This window comes from Pleurodeles waltl, chromosome 7 (assembly GCF_031143425.1).
Source record: "Pleurodeles waltl isolate 20211129_DDA chromosome 7, aPleWal1.hap1.20221129, whole genome shotgun sequence".
NCBI classification, from domain to species: domain Eukaryota; kingdom Metazoa; phylum Chordata; class Amphibia; order Caudata; family Salamandridae; genus Pleurodeles; species Pleurodeles waltl.
Genome location: NC_090446.1, coordinates 636,822,450 through 636,844,821, shown reverse-complemented (window position 1 = coordinate 636,844,821; position 22,372 = coordinate 636,822,450). Strand labels below are relative to the sequence as shown.

Genomic DNA, 22,372 nt, shown 5'->3' with positions numbered 1-22,372 from the left:
CATCGTAGTAAAACGAGCCATGCGGGAGCATGGTATAAAATATGCCATGCTCTTTCCGGCAAAACTCTGAGTGGAATACGATAACAGAACCCATTTTTTTCTCACACCTCAGCTGGCGATGGAATGGCTTGAATCGCTGAACATCCACTGCAGAGCAACTCGCGACCGGACATTCCGAAACCCCGGGAAGAAACGTAACAGATCCCGGAAGAAGACCACAGAAGCGGCTCCATCGAAACGTCAGTCACAACAGGAGATGCGTGATGCGGTGGAAACAGCAGCAGCATTAAGCGGAGGAGACTTCCATACACACCGGACCCCAGATCCTGCATCAGACGTTGACTCAAACTACGAACATTCCTCAATATCCTCTCAGGACACTCTCGTCGGCTTGCCTTTGATCACCCCAGGAACGGTGGACGAGATTATTTGACCTCGCTAAAAGAACGAGTTGGCATGTGAGCGGACAATTGTGGGGGAACCTCAATCTGTTTAGGGACATTGATAGGACCCAACCGTAAATATAGAGCGATAGGAACCTAGATATAATTTCTTAACCGCCACATTACACATGATCGGGGCTGGGGAAGGGTCCGGGACGCTGCCTCTTGGTCTCTGGCACGCTTCCCTCCAATAGGTTGATAATTAAGATTACAATAGTTGTAATGGTTTGGACGGGGAGAGTTGTAGGTACCGGTCCTGGGGAGAGGGAGTTACAAAGGGGATTTGATTTTGGTTGTGTTGTTATCAGGGTTTATCAGGCACATCTATCTCGCAGCCCAAACGGTTCACACCTTAGATTATGAAACTCAATAGGTTTGTCCAGTAGTAGTAGTAGAGCGGTGTTAGCGGACCGCCTCTACACCCCTCCTTAAATTATGACCACAGAATATAAGATAATCACATGGAATGTCAGGGGCCTAAATAACATGTCCAAGAGGTACAAGGTTCACAGCTTTCTTAAATGAAGGGGAGTGCACATAGCTATCTTACAAGAAACTCACTTGTTGGAGCAGGAGATCAAGGCCTTGAAAAAGCGCTGGAGGGGACAAATATTCGCCACTACCCACTCAGCGTTTGCGAGGGGAATGTTGACATTGATCAGACCAGGCGTCCCATTACAGGTTCCTCATACCTTGATCAACACTGAGTGGAGATACGTAGTGATTTCTGGTAGATTGGACGGGACAGAGGGAACTCTTGCGGGACTATACGCCCCAAATCACGAACAGGGAAGATTTCTAGACAGAATATCACTGATCATGAGCACACTTCTCACTAGCACTACGTTAATAGGAGGAGACTTTAATTGTGTAATGGATACCGCAATTGATAGATCGCACCCACCATTGTCACAATCCGTAACCCATAAAACAGCACTGCACTTCCAGCAGTGGCAAAAACACTGGCAATTAACGGATTGTTGGCGCAAACTTAATCCCCCCAATAGAGAATACTCTTACTACTCAGCAGTTCACGACCTGCATGTACGACTGGACACCTTTTTGGCGTCTCCAGAGGTGCAATCTGTGGTGACAAAGGCCGAGTATCTTGGCCCCACCATCTCAGATCATAATCCCTTATTGATTTCTTTGGCCTGGTGCGGCGAGAGACCTTTGATTCCCACTTGACGTCTGAGAGCAGAGTCACTTGAAGACTAAGCTTTTAGAGCCCAACTGGGCACGGAGATTACGGAATTCTTCGAGAATAATGCTGGAACTGCCTCGTCCAGATCTGTAGAATGGGAATCCTTTAAAACAGGGATCAGGGGATATTGTATTAGCACAACTGTGGGAGTACGGAAGGTGCTAGAGATAGAATTAACCGATCTCGAGAACTCCCTAAGGGATCTCGAACGTAAGCACCCAACACAACCCGACCTCTCAACACAACTAGAAGAAACAAGGGCTAGAATAATAGAAACTAACACTAGATTGTCTTGTTTCGACTACAAACAATTCTTGCAGAAGCAACATACAGAGGGCGACAGAACAGGTGCCCTACTGGCCTGGCTGGCCAAACCGCCCCAACATCAAACCATAGGGGTGGAGTTAGAGACCACTCCGGGTATTAAAGTATATGGACAGAAGGAGATCAATGCCACCTTTCTTAAATATTACTCAGAGCTATATGCCCCTCCCACCGAAGTACTCAGCGACGCTCAATTACAAGATCTGGGGAACCTCAACCTCCCGGCATTGAAAGGGGAAGATAGAATAGCCCTGGCGACTCCCATATCGCTTACAGAAATAAAGACTGCAATCCAGAGTATGGCAAGGGGCAAGGTACCAGGAGCAGATAGTCTCCCTTTGGAGTTCTACCTTACGTATCAGGACTCATTAACCTCCCAGCTCAGCATTTTATATGCAGAGGCATGGAATAACAACAGCTTACCTCCTTCCACTACAGAGGCCATAATGATTCCCCTTCTGAAACCCACCAAACCCCCCCACAGAAGTTCGATCATACCGCCCACTATCAATGTTGAACTTAGATTATAAAATATTAAGCAGAGTACTAGCTAACAGACTTCTACCATACATGTCCTCATTAATCCATCAGGACCAATCGGGATTCATCCCAAAGCGAAGCACTGCCCAAAATATCCGTCGATTGATTTCACTCCTTCATGCCCTGCCCTCTGACGCAAATAGAGAAGTAATCATCTCGATAGGTGTCGAGAAGGCTTTTGATAGCCTACGATGGGACTACCTAGAATGAGTGATGCTGCAGCTAGGACTAGGAGAAGGGTTTGTCAAATGGACGAGGTTTCTCTACACAAACCCCACAGCGAGAGTACGCACTGGCCGTACAATATCCCCTTCCTTTGTCATAGGTAGGGGTACAAGACAGGGCTGCCCGCTATCACCTTTGCTTTTTGCGTTGGCAGTTGAGCCTCTCGCCCAATCAGCTAGGTCCCAGAGGTTCTACGAAGGCATTACAATCAATGCTTGGACGCATCATATTGCTCTCTATGCGGATGACATGTTACTCTTCCTCCGGAACGCAGAGACCGATCTACCAGGAGCAATGACAATGTTAGACAACTTTGGAGCTGCATCTGGGCTCCGGATAAACTGGGGGAAGTCGTCCATTTTCCCAGCTACTAGGGGTATCGAAGAACCAATGGACAATCGGGGTCTCCCGTGGTCCCCGTCCACATTCAAATATTTAGGGGTCAATATCTATCACTCTGCTGAGGATTTACTAGAGGGGAACATTCAGAGCACGATTAGGAGTATCAAAAACAGCATGATATTCTGGCAGACACTTCCGCTAGCGGTCACTGGGAGAATTGCACTGATTAAGATGATAGTATTACCCTGAATGTTATATTATTTCGCAACCATACCACTCATTATACCGAGGGTGGTATTTAAAACAATTTCGTCCTTGATTACAGGATTTATATGGGGAACCAACAGACAAAGGATAGCATTGCGCACCCTCCAGAGAACAACAGCGGAGGGTGGTTTGGCTGTTCCTGACTTTGAATTATACTATTGGGCGAGCCAACTCCAATGGCTGGCGTGATTCATCAGAGCACCCCCAGTGGGGGAAGCACTGAGAGCCCCTCTCCACTGTTCCCGTGATAGAATTCTGGGCATTCTACTAAACCCCAAGAAACAGAATAAACCACTTCCGTTAGAATGGGAAGCATCACGTCACTGCTGGGAACAATACCTAAAACTAACACATACCAGAACACCGTACTCACCAGAAGCCCCCCTGATCTGTATAGGAACCATCACAGGAAACCATGTGATAAGGGGCATCACTCAATTCATGGCACTTCAGATCGACACTATAGGGGCTCTATATAATAATGGGAAACTGTGCACTTATGCAGACTGCAGGAAAGGTTCCAGATACCACCAGGGCTGTTCCTAACTTTTAACGCAATTGCTAGGACTCTTCGTAGACAATGGGGCACAGGACTAGAAGAACCCCCCAGACATAATACCTGTGACCAAATATGCACTATAGGAGACCAAGGGAAGTTGATATCAGGGATATATACATCTCTACTAACCAGCATATGTCTTCCCTTAAATAAACTTAAGACCAAATGGCAGGGGGAATTGGATGTTACAATAGATGACACACAGTGGACCAGAATAACCACACACATATATACAGTTTCCAGGAATGCCAGGTTTAAATTAATAAACACATATGTTTATCACAGAGCTTACTTAACCCCCTATATGATATTAAAGATTTATGGTGTAGAAAATGCCAGCTGCCCCCAATGTGCAGAACTAGTAGTAGAGTTGCTGCACATGCTCTGGAGTTGCCCACTAATCGGGGACTACTGGACGGGGATATTTGAGGCACTCTCCACTTGCATGGGCAGAACATTGTCCCGATCAGCCATGGTGGCGGTTTTGGGAGATTTCCCTCGCCCCAGCAAGCATAAAATCACAAACCGATTCATAGACCTGGCTCTGATATTAGCAAGGAGAGAAATTACCTCACACTGGAAAGATCCGAAGGGACCACAGATAAATCGTTGGAGAAATGCATTAATCAAATGGGGGGAAACTGAAGGGACAGTATTATTAAGGGAAACACTCAGGGGCCTAGGAACTAGAGACAATGCTCAGCATTGGAACACGATACTGGACAATTTTAGAACACCTGACACTTCTAACTCTGATGCAGAGGCAAATTTATCAGAGTCAGATCATGTATAGTTGACCAAGATATTCCTGTTGAAGATCGTACAAGAGACCAAATAAGTGACTCATTTGTGAACCGTACAAACACCTGTGTATAATTGATGGGAAGTGCGAAAGGGGAGGGGGAGGGGGAGGGGGGATACAAAAAGATGGGAAGTTATTTTGCTCTGTATGCGTTTACATGTAATTATAAAGCAATAAAAGAGATCTTAAAAAAAAAAAACGCTGGCTGAGGATGCCAACCCAAACAGTAAGCGTGTAAACTGAAATGTTCTCTTTTGAGTGATGAGTGTGGTAAGTGATTTGGAGCTCTCATGTAATCTTATCTGGTGGTACGCACTCCTTAGATCTAGCTTTGAGAAATATCTTTTGTCTTTCACCAAAGTAAGTAGTTCACTAATGTCGGGAAGTGGAAACACATCCACTACAATACTCTGGTTGACAGAGCGCAAGTCAACACAGAACCTTAGGCGACCATCAGCCTTTTTGGTAATAACTACTGGCGATACCCACTCTGACGCCTCAACAGGCTCGATGACCCCATCTTCCAGCATCTCTGTCAAAAGTTTTCTCAATCCCTCACGAACTGACAGTGGGACTCGCCTTAATTTATGCTGTACTGGTGCTGCATCACTTTTTACTTTAACTTTATGAGCATACCCTTTCAGACATCCTAACTTTTTGTTAAATACATTTTTTGCCTCAGTCAACACCTTTGTTAACGTAATTAATACCTGATTGGGAACTCCGGGATTTAATATAATGTTCAAATCAAATTGATGCATCCACCCTAGGATTGCAGGTCCCTCAAGTGATATATACACTTTACCCCTTGTACTCCTTGAACCATACTGTATATTACCTTCCATGTACCCCAGAATGTCAATGGCTTCACCTTGATAACCCCCCGGGTTTATATCCTTTGGCAAAAGTTTAACATTCTGCCACAACATTCTAAAGATACGTTGGGGTATGATTGTGTACATGGACCCCAAATCCACCATTAGTTCAATATCTTTCCCACTCACATTGAAAATTGCTTTCGGCCTAGCCATCCTCTCTTTCATTTCGGAAACGGTCCCATTTCTCATCTTGGAATTTTCCCTTACTACAAGGATCCTGTCAACATCCATCTTTCCCATTGCACGCTCAACCGCACCTACAGTAGAACTCACACTCCTATTAGTTTTACACACCCTTGCATAGTGGCCTTTCCTCCCACATTTCCTGTAAATTTTGTCAAGGGCGAAACATTTCTTTGATTCAGAGTCATGAAGGCTGCTACCACCCCGGGTACAGTCCCCTTTACCTCTGACACCAGAAGTACTCTGTTCCCCTTTGTTTGAAGCCGTACCTGGTGAACAGTGTTTTAATATTACAGTAACAAATGTCCAAAAACAAAACAAAAAAATAATTCCAGGTAAGACATTGAAAAAGCACTTCTAGACCAACCAACTGGGTGAGCAGCTTAAAATTGGTTAAACTGTTTTCGATGGAATAAATGTAAACACACGGTACACAGCACTGTCCAGGATAACAGTCTTTTAACTTTGTCTAAATTGCTTTTAAAGTTCACACAGAACACTTTCAGGCAGCATTGAAACAAATGTCAGAATATGGTACACAGTACTGTGTAGGGCAGCAATCTTTTTAAAATGTTTATATCGCTGTTAAAGCCCACACAGAGCACTTTCAGGCAGCATACTAGTGTTCCTGTTCATGTGAAAAAGACCCCGCCCCCGCACCACCGAAGCATGCAGTGTACCGTCCAGGCTTCCGGCTGTGTGTAAAAATAGACTTCCCCCAGAGCAGAGCACCTTTGATATGCTGGCCGCACCTCCTCACTTCCGTAAAATGAGAGAGATGTTGTGGGAAAAATGGAGATTAGCGATTACCTTCAGCAATGAAGTGTCACATTCCTCACTGCTTGTCTGGGCCTCCCCTGGGTCATTGCTGATGGCATGTTCGAGCTGCGCTCTTCAACTCTGTCGGCGGATGGAATCAGGTAAGTATCCAGCCAACCCAGGTTGTGCCATAAACCCTTGGCACCAAAAGTTTTGTAATTTGGGCCATAAACACGTTGTTTGTTTGGCCGTAAGTTTATTTCACTACAACACAACCTGCCGTTCAGCCATCGGTCTCCCTCGCGTTAACCGTCTTCTCGCGAATCCGGCCACCGCTCACATTCTAGAAGTTCACACATCATAACAGAACCCTTTAAGCACCGCTTTTACAACATTTGCTTAACACAGCAAATCACACGCTGCATCACAAAAGTGAATTAGGCAGAGCCATCAGAAGAGGAGAGGTGGAGGAAAGCATGGACTTGCCCTCCCGTGCAGCCATCGGGATTAAGTTTACTTACATCAGGTGCACTTGCAGATGGGAAACCTCAGCAGGACCATTTAAAAAACTGGAGGGTTTCTTTCCACTTCTTTGGTATCACTGTAAATTGCGAAAATGTTGCTAATTTTGGTGATCCTTGGAAATAGTGATAGAGATTAGGTAAAGGTTTACATGTACAATACAGTACCCCTGTGCTATAGTAAAAGAAAAATCAACTTATTTTTCTTATGTTCCTTGTTTAATTCAGTGCGGGAGATGTAGAGTGAGTGAGCTTCCTCAGTAGATCAGTGGGCTAGGAAGACAGGTGCCCTTCCTTGGCACCAACTAGATGGGGTAGGGGGCTCCATATGAATGGCACAATAGAGTGTTACTGTGGTCTTGGGGTGATGGGAGCAGAGTTAAAGGAGGACAACTCACATGTGGAGGGGGATTAAGGACGGGTTTAGAAACATAAAACCTAGATGCATATCTATTATGTTCAGTCACTTATTGGACCCTATCTTTGTTAACAATAATTTTATTAGAACCGCCCCATCTGTTTTTATACTATGGCCCTAACCTATTCCATTGGTTTTCTATGTTCCGGCTAATTTCTTAACATCGGCTATACCGCATGTGCTGGTCGATCTGCTCCAGGGTTACTCAGCACTCTTTTCTACAGACTCTGCCTGATCTTTCTTCTTTGTCAAGCCCTGTTGTACCCTTGATCCATAATGATTTGGTCTTCATTACAATAGCAGGAGAACATTTTCATGACTGGCTTTCCTCTGATTTAGACCTCCACACTCCAATCAAATCCTTCCTTCCTCCTGGTTTCCCAATGCGCTTTTGACTGTTAACAATGTAAAGCTGTAGAAAGATCGTGGACAAAAAATGCTGGCCCTGAGGCTAAAGAGATTTATAGGAAAGCGACAAAAGACTATCATAAACGTATCTGTCAAACTTGCACCACATACCTGGCTACTAGAACCGAACAGTCAAAAAACGCATCCAAAGAAATTGTCGTTATTACAAAGCATATTCTTAATGCTGAGTCTTGTAAGTCCCTTCCTGGCAAGCACTGTATAAAAACATTTTTTTTTAAATAATAAATTGCAAAACTAAAGCGAAGGTTGATTCGCAGCAGCTCCTTGATTCAATTGAAATCTCTTCATCTCCAGTGAACTTGAAAAATGTCTCCTCCTTTCAAAATTTTTTCCATCGAGCTCTTTTTCCGCCCAGCCCTTGTGAACAGAGCTTCAGGGCCGCCAAAACGTCCAACTCAGCTTTTATCAGAATTATTCTTCATCAAAAACACATAAGCAATGTTACTAGTGAGCACAATTCTTGAAATGGAAGACATTTCTTTTGCACATGATTATTTTATTTTAAACAATTAAAATATACATTTTGGTTACAAGGTTTGCGGGTGATAGAGGCGTTGTCATTATATTTTTATTAAAACATGCTGATAGTCAGAATATTATTTTACTGCATGAAGCATCAATAATTGAATTGCGGGAATTATTGATGACATAAAAAAAATTCAAAGTTGCGATCACTGAGGAACAGTAGCCGGTTCAGTTCAAAGTGTACTATAGCAATAACAATCCAGTTAAAATTCGACTTTGTCTTGGATATGTGACATTATCAAGCTTCAAACATGGCCAATGCGATAAGCCTCTGTTTGTCTAAAAGTCTTATTCCAAATAGAGTTCTCTAAATCCGTTCATATAGGATATATTGCTGAACACTTCAGTTCTGTTATTTTAAACCTGAGCTTTGTAGAGTTTCATTTGCTTAAAATAAAATAGTAAGGTCTTGATTAGGATTATCTCAATTTGGGATGCGATATTTAACGCACCTAATTAAATCCCACACCACAGGGATCTGAATTTGGCAGGTGAGATAATCTGAGATTTTCACAAAATAGGGAATGGCATGATGATTTTGGTGCTTACCCGTTTTGATAATCCACATTTGCTGTTATAGTAGCTGTACAGGACCTTTTTTGTGGCAATTTTCAGGTTTATTCTGACTAAATTTGTTGGAGTGCAGAGTTTATGTTTGTCATTCGGATTCATAGAGCGCGCTTACACCCGTAGGTCTCATGGGGATAAAGCTCGAACAAGACTAATTATGGAAAAGCTCACACAGTACCATTGAGTAAAAAAAGTACAGTTTTTAGTCTTTTCCTAAACAATGAGTGTGAAGGAATTAATCTAATAGACGTTGCTAGTTGATTCCATTCCTTAGCTGCAAGCACAGAGAAGAATCTTCCACCAAGTTTAGTTCTTTTAAATCGAGGAATTTGTAAACAATTTGCTAATTAGCAGGTGGGGTAAACCTGGCACAACTAGTAAATTCCGATCCCTGCACCAATGTAGTGCTTAATTTGTGCTTGTTGTAACCGGTGCTAAGCACCAGCACTTATTTTAGAGGGACGGCGCTTATGTTTCTGCCTCAAGCATTTACAGCGAGCAAAATACACTTTTGGGAAAGACAGAGGAAGAGAAACACGAAAAAGCTTTACAATGGGAGAAAGCAGAAAGCTGCAAGAGTGAGCTGAAGGGACAAGGAGGGGCTTTAAATGGATTGAAGAGGCCTGAGATGGCTTTGGGATTACGCTGCCTCAGTATTCTGTGTTGGCACATTTAAATACAGCAGCCGCGTGTTTAAGAGAAGGGCTTTGAGCACCGGCACGTTTTTATTTACAAATTAAGCACTGCACCAATGGGTGTTCTATGACTGCGCTACAATAATCTGAAATGCATGCTGACTTGGTAGCAAGTGACTTTGTATTAAGGGTCTGTTTTGTTTTCCAGATTCCGTTTGTTGCTGTAGATGAGCTTCTGTCAAACACAGATGAAATTCTTAGGGTGTCCCAGGCATTTCTGGAGGACTTGAAGAAGTCTGATTGTCAAGAGCAGGACCAGCTCTGCTTAATTGGTGAGTTAAAATGTGAGGTTTCAAGGGCTGGGGTGACCACCTCACTTTGTGCCCTTATAGATAAGGTTTCCAGTCGGGGGCTTTTGAGTGTCTCCTTAATGCCTTCTGGGTCTTGTACTCATGGTTTGCTTTTGTTGGATTACTTAGACTCACACACCTGAGATCAGTGAGTTGTAGGTGACAAGTTCAGGATGGAAACGGTGTTTGTGATGGCATGCAGTGAGGTGGTCACCCAACCCTGGCCAGAAGGTAGCTGGGTCATGCGTGAAGCAGTGGTAGAGTAAGGTAGACAGAACCCTTTGAAGACCAAAGGGGGCTTTCGGAGTGGCTTAATATTTTGGCTGCATCCTTTTCCTAGATCTGAATAAGTGGTACCGGTAATGCATTTTGCGGGTGGCGGCATAAAAGGCATTCATTTAATAGGTTCTGCAAGGTTCCCAAGTATTGGAAGATATAGAGAGGAAATGATCTAATGGTTAATGCAAGCCAAAGGGCTTGAACCACACCCAACAGCCTGTCCTCCAAAACATCTCCCTCTTTCTGATGTTGCTGCAGCAAAAACTCTACAAGCATAAAAAGGAAAAAAAAAAAAACAATCATATTTTATTTGAGTCTGAACTTTAGACCTGCCATTTGATTTGGGTCCCTATACTGGCACAGACACTCATTCAGTCACCAGTCTCTGTTGCCCTCCCTGACCTTCTTTACTCCATGACTTCCTCTCTAAGTTTCGCCTCTTCCTTCTCTCGGACAGTTTTTTAAAATCTGTTACCCTTACTTGTACTTGTTTTTATGTCTATTTTATTCCCACTTCAAAGCAATATTTCCTTCTCTCTTTGCATCACCTGTTTTTTGTTCTCAATGCATTTCATTTTTACTGACTCTTCGCTCACGCCATCCCTTCATTTCATCCCTTGTTTTTAACTCCCTGCTTTGAACCCAAGGCGCTGCTTTCTCACTCCCTGCGGCCTATGTTTCACTTCTGCAACACTTGATGTTCACCTGTAAGTTGCTCTCCCCTCCGTTTTCCAGGCCTTTTCATACACCTATTTTCCAACTTTCTGGCTAATATAAAGCCAGCTGTCCTTTTTAGTGTCTGTTTTCTTTCTTTAAACTGCTGACTGGCTTCCTCTACCGCTATGACTGAGGTGTTTTTATTTTGAGACAACATTTTATACTTTCTCAGTGGTTGGAAGGCACTGAGCATAGGCCTGCCCAGTTGCCTTTGTATGTGCAGGTATGTTAACAAAGCTTTGCACCACAGAGTGAGCAGTACTGTGTCCACTGTATGATTTCACGGTCACCTGAAGCTTTCAGCTAGGGCATCATTGGTGATGGTGGTTACTGACGTCAGGACATTTTCTAGTATAACTACACCAAAATCAACTTTTTAATCCAAAAACAATCAATAGATGAGCAGCAAACGAGGGTGACCTCCTATGTAGGTTGACTTTAGGAAATTAGACATGTGGCAACGTGAAACACCTGCTTGGTCCTTTAAGTAAGCCAGCTCCTTCTCGAACATTGGGTCCCCTTTTTATGGCCCGTATTGCCACAGCCTTTTGGACTGACGTGCAGATGCTAACTATTGTCCAATCTCCCAGGTAACCTATTTGTGACGTACAGCCAAGACATGGAGCTTGTCTATCGGGTTTACTGTGCCGATTACAAGAAGGCCCTCTCATTGCTGGATGGCTACAAGAAGAATGCAGACTTGTACAAGGAGATCCTGGCCCACGTCAATACTGTACTGTAAGTAGGATAACCTATACTTTCATGCCAGGCTATTGCGCGCTTCATTCTGGTGGGCTACCTAGGCTGTCGTGTGTACTGTGCACAAAATGCTACAGGAGAAGTGTGGGGCCCGTGGCAAATCATAGAGAAAGGATTGGGGAATTGCAGTGAGGAGGAGAAGTGAGACAAGCAAAAGAAGTTTGAACGGTCATTATAGACTGTACCACCCACTCTCCTAGAGGGTCATGCTCCCTCAAAAGTTAAACGAGCCCGACATGTTTTGAGATCTACCTCACACCTTGTTTACCAAACCATGAAGAGAAGTTCAAGCCAGCATCAAGACAAAGGGTCTGAGATGCCTGTGCCTCCAGGAAAGTGGAAGGGTAACAGTTTAGGACTCTTTCTGCAGAAGCCCTCAGTTGAGAGATGCCACCAGTCTGTCTGCCTGCTGCCCTATTCATTTGTGATCTCAGCATTCCTGGCACATCTGTAGCAGACCATTCCTACACAGCACTCTGGGCAATCACACACTCCTGTCATGCTTATGCAACCAGCAGATGACAGAAGAAACACTCTCCCCGGTGAAATGACACTAATTCAACACAGCATTATAATTTTGCTCGCACTCCAACATAATAGACAACATTGCAACATGTGAGCATACAATACTCATGACTCAGCATCTATTTCATCTTGGCAACATACCGATAGATAGTCTGTAAAATCTATCATACCTCATTGCCCTCTGTCAACCATTGTGTAACAGAAACAATTCCACCATATTATAGCACCGTGGACCACAACTACTTAACCCCAGCATACTTCACCTTAGCACACCAGAAAACACCATGAAAGAACACTATAAATGCACTATATATAGGGAAACTGGTATGTGATTCTGAAAATAAATTATTTTCATATTAATTATGGATTTGCTGCTGTTGCTAGCCAATTTATCATCTGTGGGATAATTTACAGACATCAACAAAAAATATCTGCTCGTAACTCAAACTGATCAAAAGTTCCAAAAAAAACCACATATGGAAGATGTGTAGGCACTGGAAGTATGGTGTTGGGGGTGCTGCAGCAGCCTCAAAATAATCATTCTAGAGTTCAGAATGTGAATGAGTAGTAAAGATACCTAATAGTTTTGTTTTTATCTTGTCACAGAGATCAAATGTCAGGCTCTATCTTCTGACAAACTGATGTTTATTCTTTTAACATGGGGACTGGTGTTTCTTTCTCTGACTGCAAAGTGAAAGGGTTTTGCAATGTAAATCTGCTGTCATTCTTGCTAAATGTGAAAGGAATGGCTAAAGGGTGTTCATTTCTTCAAACAAAACATGAACTGTAGAAATATTTAAAAAAATATCAGCAGTTAGGAAAGCACAAATGAAGCACTTTCTTTCGCTATTCTAAAGTGTGATGAAAACAAATCAAGACATTTTACTTGGTAATGCATAAATTATAAAGATTTAGATCTTACACTTCATTTGAGTGCTGTATAATTTTAGCAGTAAAACTACATCTGTGCAACATTAGTGGCCATTTCAATGGAAAACGTGCTGTGTATAAATGAGAATGCGCTACCACACCATGCTTTAGTGATATATTTGGGTCAGTTTACTCCACAATGCACCACCAGCTACATTTCACACCCTTACCACTCTCCTGCTGAATGGACTAACCACTAGCTAATTTGAAGGGGAGAGGATGTGGCCTAATGACCTGAGCTTCTGACTTTGGCACTGGGGGAACCAAGTTTGAGTCTCAGTGTCAGCTCCCCATCCTGTGATTTTGGGCAAATCACTTTATCTCCCCATGCCTACGATTCAGCACCCTGAGACCCTCTTGGGTGATTTGCCGCACTTCACAAGTCCTGGATTTATTATTTATTTATTTGCTACACTTATTGTTTATGTCTGTGGCTCTCAACCTTTTGACTTCTGTGGACCCTTACTTATTCGTTACTGGAACCGGGGGACCCCCACTGAATCAATATTGGAATCTGGGGACACCCGCAAGATTTAAAATGCAAAACAATACACAAAGGTTACAGAAACAAGCATTTATCAGGCAAATAAAAAATTATGAAATATTTTATTTAAATTGTACTTTTTAAAAAAAAAAATCTAAATTTTAATAGAAAGGTTGTAGCTTTTTGAAATTCAATTGAGGTCCTCTTCATCCATGCTATATTCTGTTTAATGCATTTGCACTGCTTCCACTAATCAATCATGGGATACTAACTTAATTTTAAACCTCCAATTTCAAAGTCTTCCACATTTTCATAATGGTTACAAAACTTTACATTTTGTTTCTTTTTTAGGTACACTTTCATAATCTGTTAATATTATTTAATGTTCTAATCAGTTGCGGACCACCTGCATAGGTTTTGAGGACTACTGGTGTATGTGATGCTTGTATTTTTCACAATCCAAATGACCTCAGAGATGTAACACTGAATGCAGCACTCCCATTCTGGATATTGTTCCATCACCATTGGGAAGATTATGTAGGTCCCGACTCTTAGCAAACCGTCATTGAACACCTTTAACTTTCTGGTTGTTGTACTCATGCATGAAAGGGCAGAAGGGTGCTAAGAACCCCAGTTGATTCATCAAGGTAAACAGAAACTTCACACATTCAAATATAATTGTAACAGAATTGAAATAATGAGTTCCTGTTAGTCACTAAAATGCTTTGCTTTAACATTCATGCAAATTCATGTGTTCTTCCCTCAAAGTAGCAAGAGATCACTTTGAATTTTAAGGGAGTTTAAAAGGTTTTCTGGCCATACCTTTAGCTCTCGCATCATGCTGTCACATCACAACTATCCTTATAATCAAAGGTACACTACAGAACTGTCATCACAATGCCCCAACTCCACCATGCATACAACACACAACCACAATACACCCTGCTCTGACTACAAAGTAGAGTCTCACAGGGTTCCCCTAATCTGGGGTACCTCCGGAAATGGTAGATTTTTTGCTTCACAAACCTTGTAATATGACACAATACTGCCTCATTACTCATGAGAGTCACTGCAACAACACTAACCTAACACCTCACATCATAACAAAGACATCGACTACGCAACATGTCCCACAATACCACACCGACCTCTCGCAGGTAAGTACTGTCTGAGAGACCTCGCTTTCAGACTATGGATCACACCAGCAGACACATCGCCCAGTGAGCTCTGCCCTCTGTCTATATCATATCTCATAGTAAAGGTTTTGCTGTAAATACAAACGCTAGATACCAGGGCTGTTATACAGTAACAACGAGACAACAGAGCGACGAAGTAGATCTGGCTACATCCAGAGAGGCAGGCCTGGGCCAGTCCAGTGAACAGTGTGACCGTCAGGGCCTGGTGCGGTGAGGCGGGTTCGGACTTCTCTGCCCTTTGGGCTCGCGCCACGCTTGCAGAACAATGCCAGCTATGCGGAGGGTGGGTGTGGACAGGACAGGGAACCAGTGTGTTTGTGCGAAAGTGCCAGTCTCGTGTTCTCAGCCCTTTGTTAGCTAAGCCTGTTGTTGTTTTGATTCATTTCAATCGAGTCATATGATCGCAGAAACAGCACATACAGCTAGCAGTCTGTGGGCAGGCATGCATAGCTGCCAGATATCAACGGTGGTGGTGGCCGGGGGAGCGGGTCTGCACACTGCCGACTGATTGCAAAGCTTTTTAAAATGAGTTCCCCCCGCCCTGCCCTAGTGTATCAGAGTGTCACCGAATTAATAGTGCCGGTTGTTCAGGCGGCCAAGTGGACGGTGTGTTGGGATTATGTAGTTATAGTTGCACACAGTATCACTGGAAACATCAATTATTAACAGGTGGATTGAGCCGTGTGGAAATGGAAAGATTTTCCAACATGGCTTTATTTTCGATCTTAACGTCTCCGTCGCTCTCTCTCTGTCTCTAGCCCATTTTCATTTCAATTGGCTTTGTGTTTTTCTCCCTTCTACTCACTTGTACACCCCCTTTTTTGCTGTCTTTTTGTCGTTTATGCTATTCTTTGCCTGGTGTTTTTCCTCCATTCAAAAGCACATATGTGCACTCTACGTGGCTTATTTGTGGTCGCTGACTCAGTGAGATAAACACTTTTTTACAGACCGCGAGACCATCTTGGCCTAACATCATTTTGAGGCTTGCAAGTCCAATAATATTACATTGCACAATAAAATCACCTACCATTCACAAAGGTTTTGGAAACAGTACAACTGCTGTATTACATAACTAAATGTAAATAGAAATCACCCCCTGCAGCAGAAACAGTACCAGGGCGCAGCATCTGGCTTTCAGGTCTCGCTCCATTTGCAGAACAATCACAAACGTGATTATCCAATGTGTACTTTGGTGACATGTTTGAAATGTAAACACAACTACCCGGCAGAAGGTTCATTTAGGCCTTGAGTTCAACTACGTATGGGAGTCAGGGAGCCTTCGGACTGCAAGCAGGTTTTTGTTTATACCACATTTCTGCCACATGAATTATATAGGTGCTCACATTTCATTATATCATAAAATGCACGACCCCATGGTTGTGAAAGGGTAGTGGCCACTTAATTGCTGTGGGGCGGGGAAGAGCAGTTACTGTCTCCATTGAATTAAGAGTTATTTGTTATTCCCATGAACCTGCTTATTTTCACAAACAGATTCCGGCTGCTTTCAGTTTACAGCAGTCAAAATCGCCATGAAAACTCCAGGATAAAATAAGGAGCTAAAGGAAAGGACTAACAGGGAATTACTGATCCCCACAATAATTCTTCATTTCCTAAATGACCCTCAGGATCCAGTTTCTCATGGTCGGAATTTTCCCACACCCAGAGCTACTGATACCTAGATAGTTCTAAAGATGGGGAAAACCCAGGTCATTTTCCGGGACACTCATAGTGAGGGCCATAGTTGGTGGAATTCTACACCTACTCCTACTTTCATCTTCCCTCTCAATAACCCTTACACAAAACACAGGCTCCTAAAGAATCCCAATTTAATCAAAGCATGGATGGTTACGCATTCTAGGATTACAGTACAAATCAATAGCAACATTAACTGCACAATAGAAATAGCATACATTTAGGTGCAACAAACAAACAACATCAACTGTTGTTAATAATTAGAAAAAATCTTCTGTGGGTCTTGATAATGTGTCCCCTTCTAGATAATTTAATTAGTCTGGGACTCGTTTTAGGCCGATTAATCTTTTGACCCTGATTGAAGACACCTTAGAACGAGGCAACTAATCAACATACCAATCAATAGATCAATAACGTCAATAATATCTGCAATAACAAATCGATTCAACACATACCATGACATTGATAAGAATCAGAAACCACCATGACCTTTCAGTCATGAATAACCACACCAGATTTAACAAAATGTATGATATTTATTCCCTATTGGTTACATTCTACTAGCAAGTTTATTAGTCTCAAAACCATAAAACACATCAACATCGTCATAACGTGGCAACTCGAATAAGATTTCAGCAAAGCAAGAATCATAAACATTAGAACAAAGCACAATGTCAACATGGATTAACTTTAGCAGAGCATCATTAGCGCATTATTCAACAAAGCATAGATTCAGTCATTTGTCTATTTGCGTCCGTCCAGTGAACTCCTTAACTAACCTCGAATTAGCATTAGCATGTTGGGCATCATGCAAAACAATTTAGCAACACAAATTTAGAAAACATCTGACTATGGTCTCTATCAAAAGATAGAAGTTGGTACCCAGAAGAAAAGGCAAATAGACAATTACAGTTTCATCATCATATAGTTACCCTCCGTAATAAGTCAGCATACAGAGTCAGTCTTCGTCCTCAGGACATCAGTTGGTTCGCCATCAGCCAGGAAACTCAGCAAAGTTCAGCAAGACAGGAATAAGGAACACTTCCCTCATAAGGAGGAAAAGTATAAGAATGGGCAAGACAAAGATGAGGATGATTTGAAGAGATTATCCACAAAGTCAGAGTGACAAAGTGTCTAGGCAATAGCAAAGGCACATAATGGCTAGGATTAAAAGGCTAGGATCAATAATAACCTAATTTCTCCTTGTGGCAAATAATTATATCATCTCTTGTTGTCCAGTCCCCTAATTTCCAATTGGGCAAGTTTGCGCACACCATTTTCTCCGTCCAATGAATTACTTGTCGCCTCATCAAAATTGTCACCTCATAACAGTTCTCACGTAGTTTATTGGCTCCTTTAATCGACGTCTCCATCGGGGAGAATATCAGGTACAATTTCATATTTTCTCGGTCTTCTCACAGACCCTGTCAGTAGTCCCATTGTCCATACCAGTTTAGGCGACCTTGTACCTTTTGCAAGTCTACACTGTTTCATTCGGCAAGAATGTCTCCTTGAGCAAGTCGGGTCTCATGAGAAAAGATTTCACTACGGTTACACACATCTTCTAACTTCTGGAATAATACAACTACATGTCCTTCAGCAAGTCAGCACATTGCACGTTAGAAAAACACATCTAATATGGAACCGGGCAGCTAGGCCCCGACTCATGCTAACTAAGGCCTAGTGATTAATTAGCAAAACCTTAAAATATAATCCTTAATACTAATACAAAAATCATACATTAGTACATTAATATTTCATCATTAGTCAATTTCATTAATCATTGTATACATTGGGGGCCACTCCCCGTGGGCACATTTCAAACGCACGTTTTGTAAAAGCACATTAATACATTTTCTATGCTGCATTATTACACATTAATTCGCAAACATTTCATGTTAATCTTGATTTTAAAACTACATTCCAAAAGTGTCCTAACTAACCTTCCGATTAGAATATCATGTTTGGGCTTCATGCAAAACTATATAGTTAGCACAAATTTGGAAAAACATATAGCTATGGCTCTATCAACATAGCGGTTGGTACCTAAGAAACAAAAAAACAAATTACATCAAACAATAACATTTGATTAATACCTCTCCTCGGTATAGATCAGCAAGCTGCAACTGTCTTTGTCAATTGGACATCTGTTTGGTCAGCATCAGCATGGGGCCAAGAAAGAGAATGTTTCAGAACAAGGGGACTCTAACTATCCGAACAATTGGTAAGGCATAGTCTAAGGGTCAGCATTCAGCATAAAGTTTAAGCAATAAAGTTCAAGATAGAATTCCCTAAGTAAAGGAATAAAAGTGAGCACACTTCATTGGTGGTGAAGGAAAACGGGAAAGTGTCTTTCCTCTCTTGGTGGAGTCAGGCTAAGTTAAAATCACCTGAAACTCTTGCCACATTGCTATTGGTTAAAGAATCGTACGTTTACCTTTAGTCCAATGAAAGTAGAACTTCAAATCTACGATATAACTAAACTGTCTTTCACATGTCAATGATAGGCTCCTCTTCTCCTGTTCCCATCATTGGACTTGTCAGGTAACAATTTTGCATCTCTCTGATTTTCAGTGCATCCATTGTTAGCTCCTGGGAACATTGCTTTCACACACAGTAAACTTTACTTTATAACAACAGCTAATACAGCATATTCCAGCAAGCAGTTCTCATGGGAAAAGAAACCATCTAGTAAGATTTGGTCAACACAGTGGCACAATACTAGTATTCATTTCTCTAACGAGCCATTTTTATGTGAATTATTTAAGCTGTGCAACTAGGCCCAAGACCTCGCTAACTTAAGGCCTACAATTTAATAAAGCAAATACATAGTACGTAATCATTAATATAACATTCTACTACATTAATCTAAACATGAGCACATCATTTCTTATTAATAAGCAATTAATAAGGACACTTCGTAAAAATAATAAGTAGTCACATTTTCAGAGTTGTGTATTATTTTCTATATTAATCCATTTTCTATGCAGATTAAACATTCAGAATACATGAACATTTATTAGTAAAAATTCAGTGTTCACAATTCCCCCTCTGATGAATAAATATGTAATCAGACTTACATCTTTTCACACAAATTGTTGCTCCACTAAAATTTGTCCTCCCTATCTCTTTAAATTCTTTGTTCTCTTTTCAAATTTTACCTGAACAATTTTTCCATTTTCATTTCTTTCCTCCTCCTCTGATCATTTTTCATTCTCTTTAATTTAATCACATGATCTAATTTACATATTCCCCATGCTCCAGTTATGCAAATCACAATAATCAATATCCTTTGTATTATTTTCAATATTATCCCTTTTCCTAGATTGCCAAGCCAATTTCCCACTGAAGCACTTTGCCAACCTTTTCCCAAACTCCTGGTTCTTTCAGCTCTTTCACATCAGCACTATCATTAGTCATATTACTAATCAAGCTTCTCATTTTTTTGCTGTTATCAGGAAAATATGAGCAACAATGCTTTGAGTTCAACATTTTGCGAACTCCGCCATCCTTTGCTAAAAGAATGTCTAAAGCAAGGTGGTTCTGAAGAGTCATAGATCTTACCCCAGCCATTTCTGTATCCATTAGGATCATGGCTCCTGCAAAATCTGTCAACATGTTATCCACAATAGTAGGCAACTTTCGAATTTTCAATGAATTCAGAACAACTTCTACTGAAAGAAAGATTGCTCCAAATATGTCTCCAACTATGCCAGCATACGATTCTCGCTTTTGTCTAGTATGATGCAATTCAGTGATTTTAGGTAATTTCTTCAAGCTCTCTATCTAAAATATCTTTGGGAAAACTATCCCCCAGTAACATGTGCCATACCACCCTCTTGAAAGTCGGTAATATGCATTTGATACACAGATGTAATAAACTCCTGGAATTGACGGATCCTGTCTATTCAAAATGAACGTCCATTTACTCTGAAACAAAATAACATGTCTGCATTCACTCGTTCCCACAAACAAGGTATCAGTTCTAGATTTGGGCCTATACACACACGCAGCTTTCCTACATGTTGCGCATCTAATGCTAACCTTCCTTGTGTCTTTATTTTAAAAAATGCATAATCATTTCTAAATGTTCTTTTCTCTAAACCCTTTTCTAATTTCTTCTTAAATGCTTTTCTTCTGTCATCTGTCTGATCTAAGCAGCTATTTTCTGTGGGTCTAAGAAAGCATGTTAAATTGTTGTGGTGCGTGTATGCAGTGCCAAACTTCAACGTAGGCTCAAAGAATCCTCTCACTAATTCTATAGTGTTTTCCTTAGCTACTCTACTCGGGTACCTAATTATAGGGACAAACGAAAACACAACGTCATAATTGGAGTAGAAATATTGAATGTACTCCTGGTTATAGAATCTTGTTAGTAACAGACAACTTATCCCGTAAGTAAGCGGCAAACTATGATAAGTAACTCCTTCCTCGACTGATGAAGGAATCGGCGTGCAAACATAACAATCTCTCACATTCATCGTCTCAACATACTCACTCACTAAGCAATAGAAAACGTTAGAAGAAAGTTCTCCTTAGGCATTTTCTACGTGCAGATATTTCTCATCTTGCCTAAACTTCTCTACTTCTGTGAGTGCAGTAGTTGTCTCTAATGTTAAGGTATGGTTGGCTTTACTCTTGTCAAGAACAGTCATTCCCACAATCAATAGCAGGCACAACATCATCCATACAATCGCCAAACCAATACTCATGTATTTACAGCAGATATTCTTCCCACCCTGCTGACTAAGGTTACTCATGATCTGAAAAGAATCATAAAGTAGAAGGTTAAAATATAACTATGCAACAAAAATCAAAAACAAATCTTCAATCGTCCTTTTAGCAATGATTTACACCTTTCAGTCTTTCTTCCAGGACCCTTTTTGTAAATAAACAGTAAGTTGTCAAAATCGGTTTAGCAGCTTGTCAAATCAGGTTATCAAGAAGTATTTTCCGGTTCAACAGTCTCTTTCTTGCACTTTTCTCAGCTTACAGTTTTCAGCAGTTCAGTTCATTGATTTCCTTCAAGTGCCAAAATATTGACTTGGAATATCTCGATCAAAACAAAAAGACAAAAATTATCTTTGCCATTCACTTGTTGTTACATATGCCCAGTAAGGACCAGTGCACCTTCGGCTTGCAATCCTTTTTCTTTTCAACCTTCGATCTCCGTTTAATTCTCCATCACTCAAGTCTTATCTCCTTGTTGTGTCTACTTCTTCCTCAATTGATGTCACTGTAATTGCTTCTTTTCTCTTTGCTTGTGACTTCGGCCACTTATCTCCATTCAATTGACCTTTTGTTAATGCTCTTTTCAGTGTTGGACTTGTAATTTCTCCTTGTTCTGCAGGATTTTCTCTTGACGGACCTGCAACTGGTTCAGGAGGAATCTGACCACATTGGCTTTGATTCACCTCATTTCCTTCTCCCTCAGGATCTGTTGATTGCTCTGTTTATCTCTCAAGACCATCTGCTTCTGGTAGAGCCCTCCTCTAACTAGACTCTCCTGCTGCCTCAGTTGAGGTTGGTTCACTTCCACTTTCCTGTTGGTCTTTTCCTTAGTTTCTCACAGGAGTGACCGAACCACTTTCAGTTTGCTCAGATTCAGTCTCAATTTCTCCTTCTCCCCTCTCCAGTTCTGGAGTTGGTATGGACGTTGTTGGTACTCTCAACAACTCCTCTTCATTGTCCAAAGGACATGCCACTTTCCTTGTATGGCTTGTGTAGATCCAGTTCGGAACTCCAGCGCACTTCATAGCTGTGGCAGTGATCAGAACTACCTGTAAGGACCCTTGTACCGAGGATCCAAACCCATC

General features: G+C 41.7%; 1 protein-coding gene across 3 annotated transcripts in view; it reads left to right on the top strand.

Annotated features, from left to right (window-relative positions):
- Window positions 1-22,372, top strand: part of ARHGEF37 (Rho guanine nucleotide exchange factor 37) — a 280,710-nt gene that overhangs the window by 161,901 nt on the left and 96,437 nt on the right. For all 3 annotated transcript variants that reach the window (XM_069244612.1, XM_069244613.1, XM_069244611.1), the window contains exons 3-4: window positions 9,833-9,956; window positions 11,561-11,708. In XM_069244612.1, coding sequence (XP_069100713.1) covers window positions 9,833-9,956; window positions 11,561-11,708 — 272 coding nt within the window. The remainder of the gene's footprint in view (window positions 1-9,832; window positions 9,957-11,560; window positions 11,709-22,372) is intronic.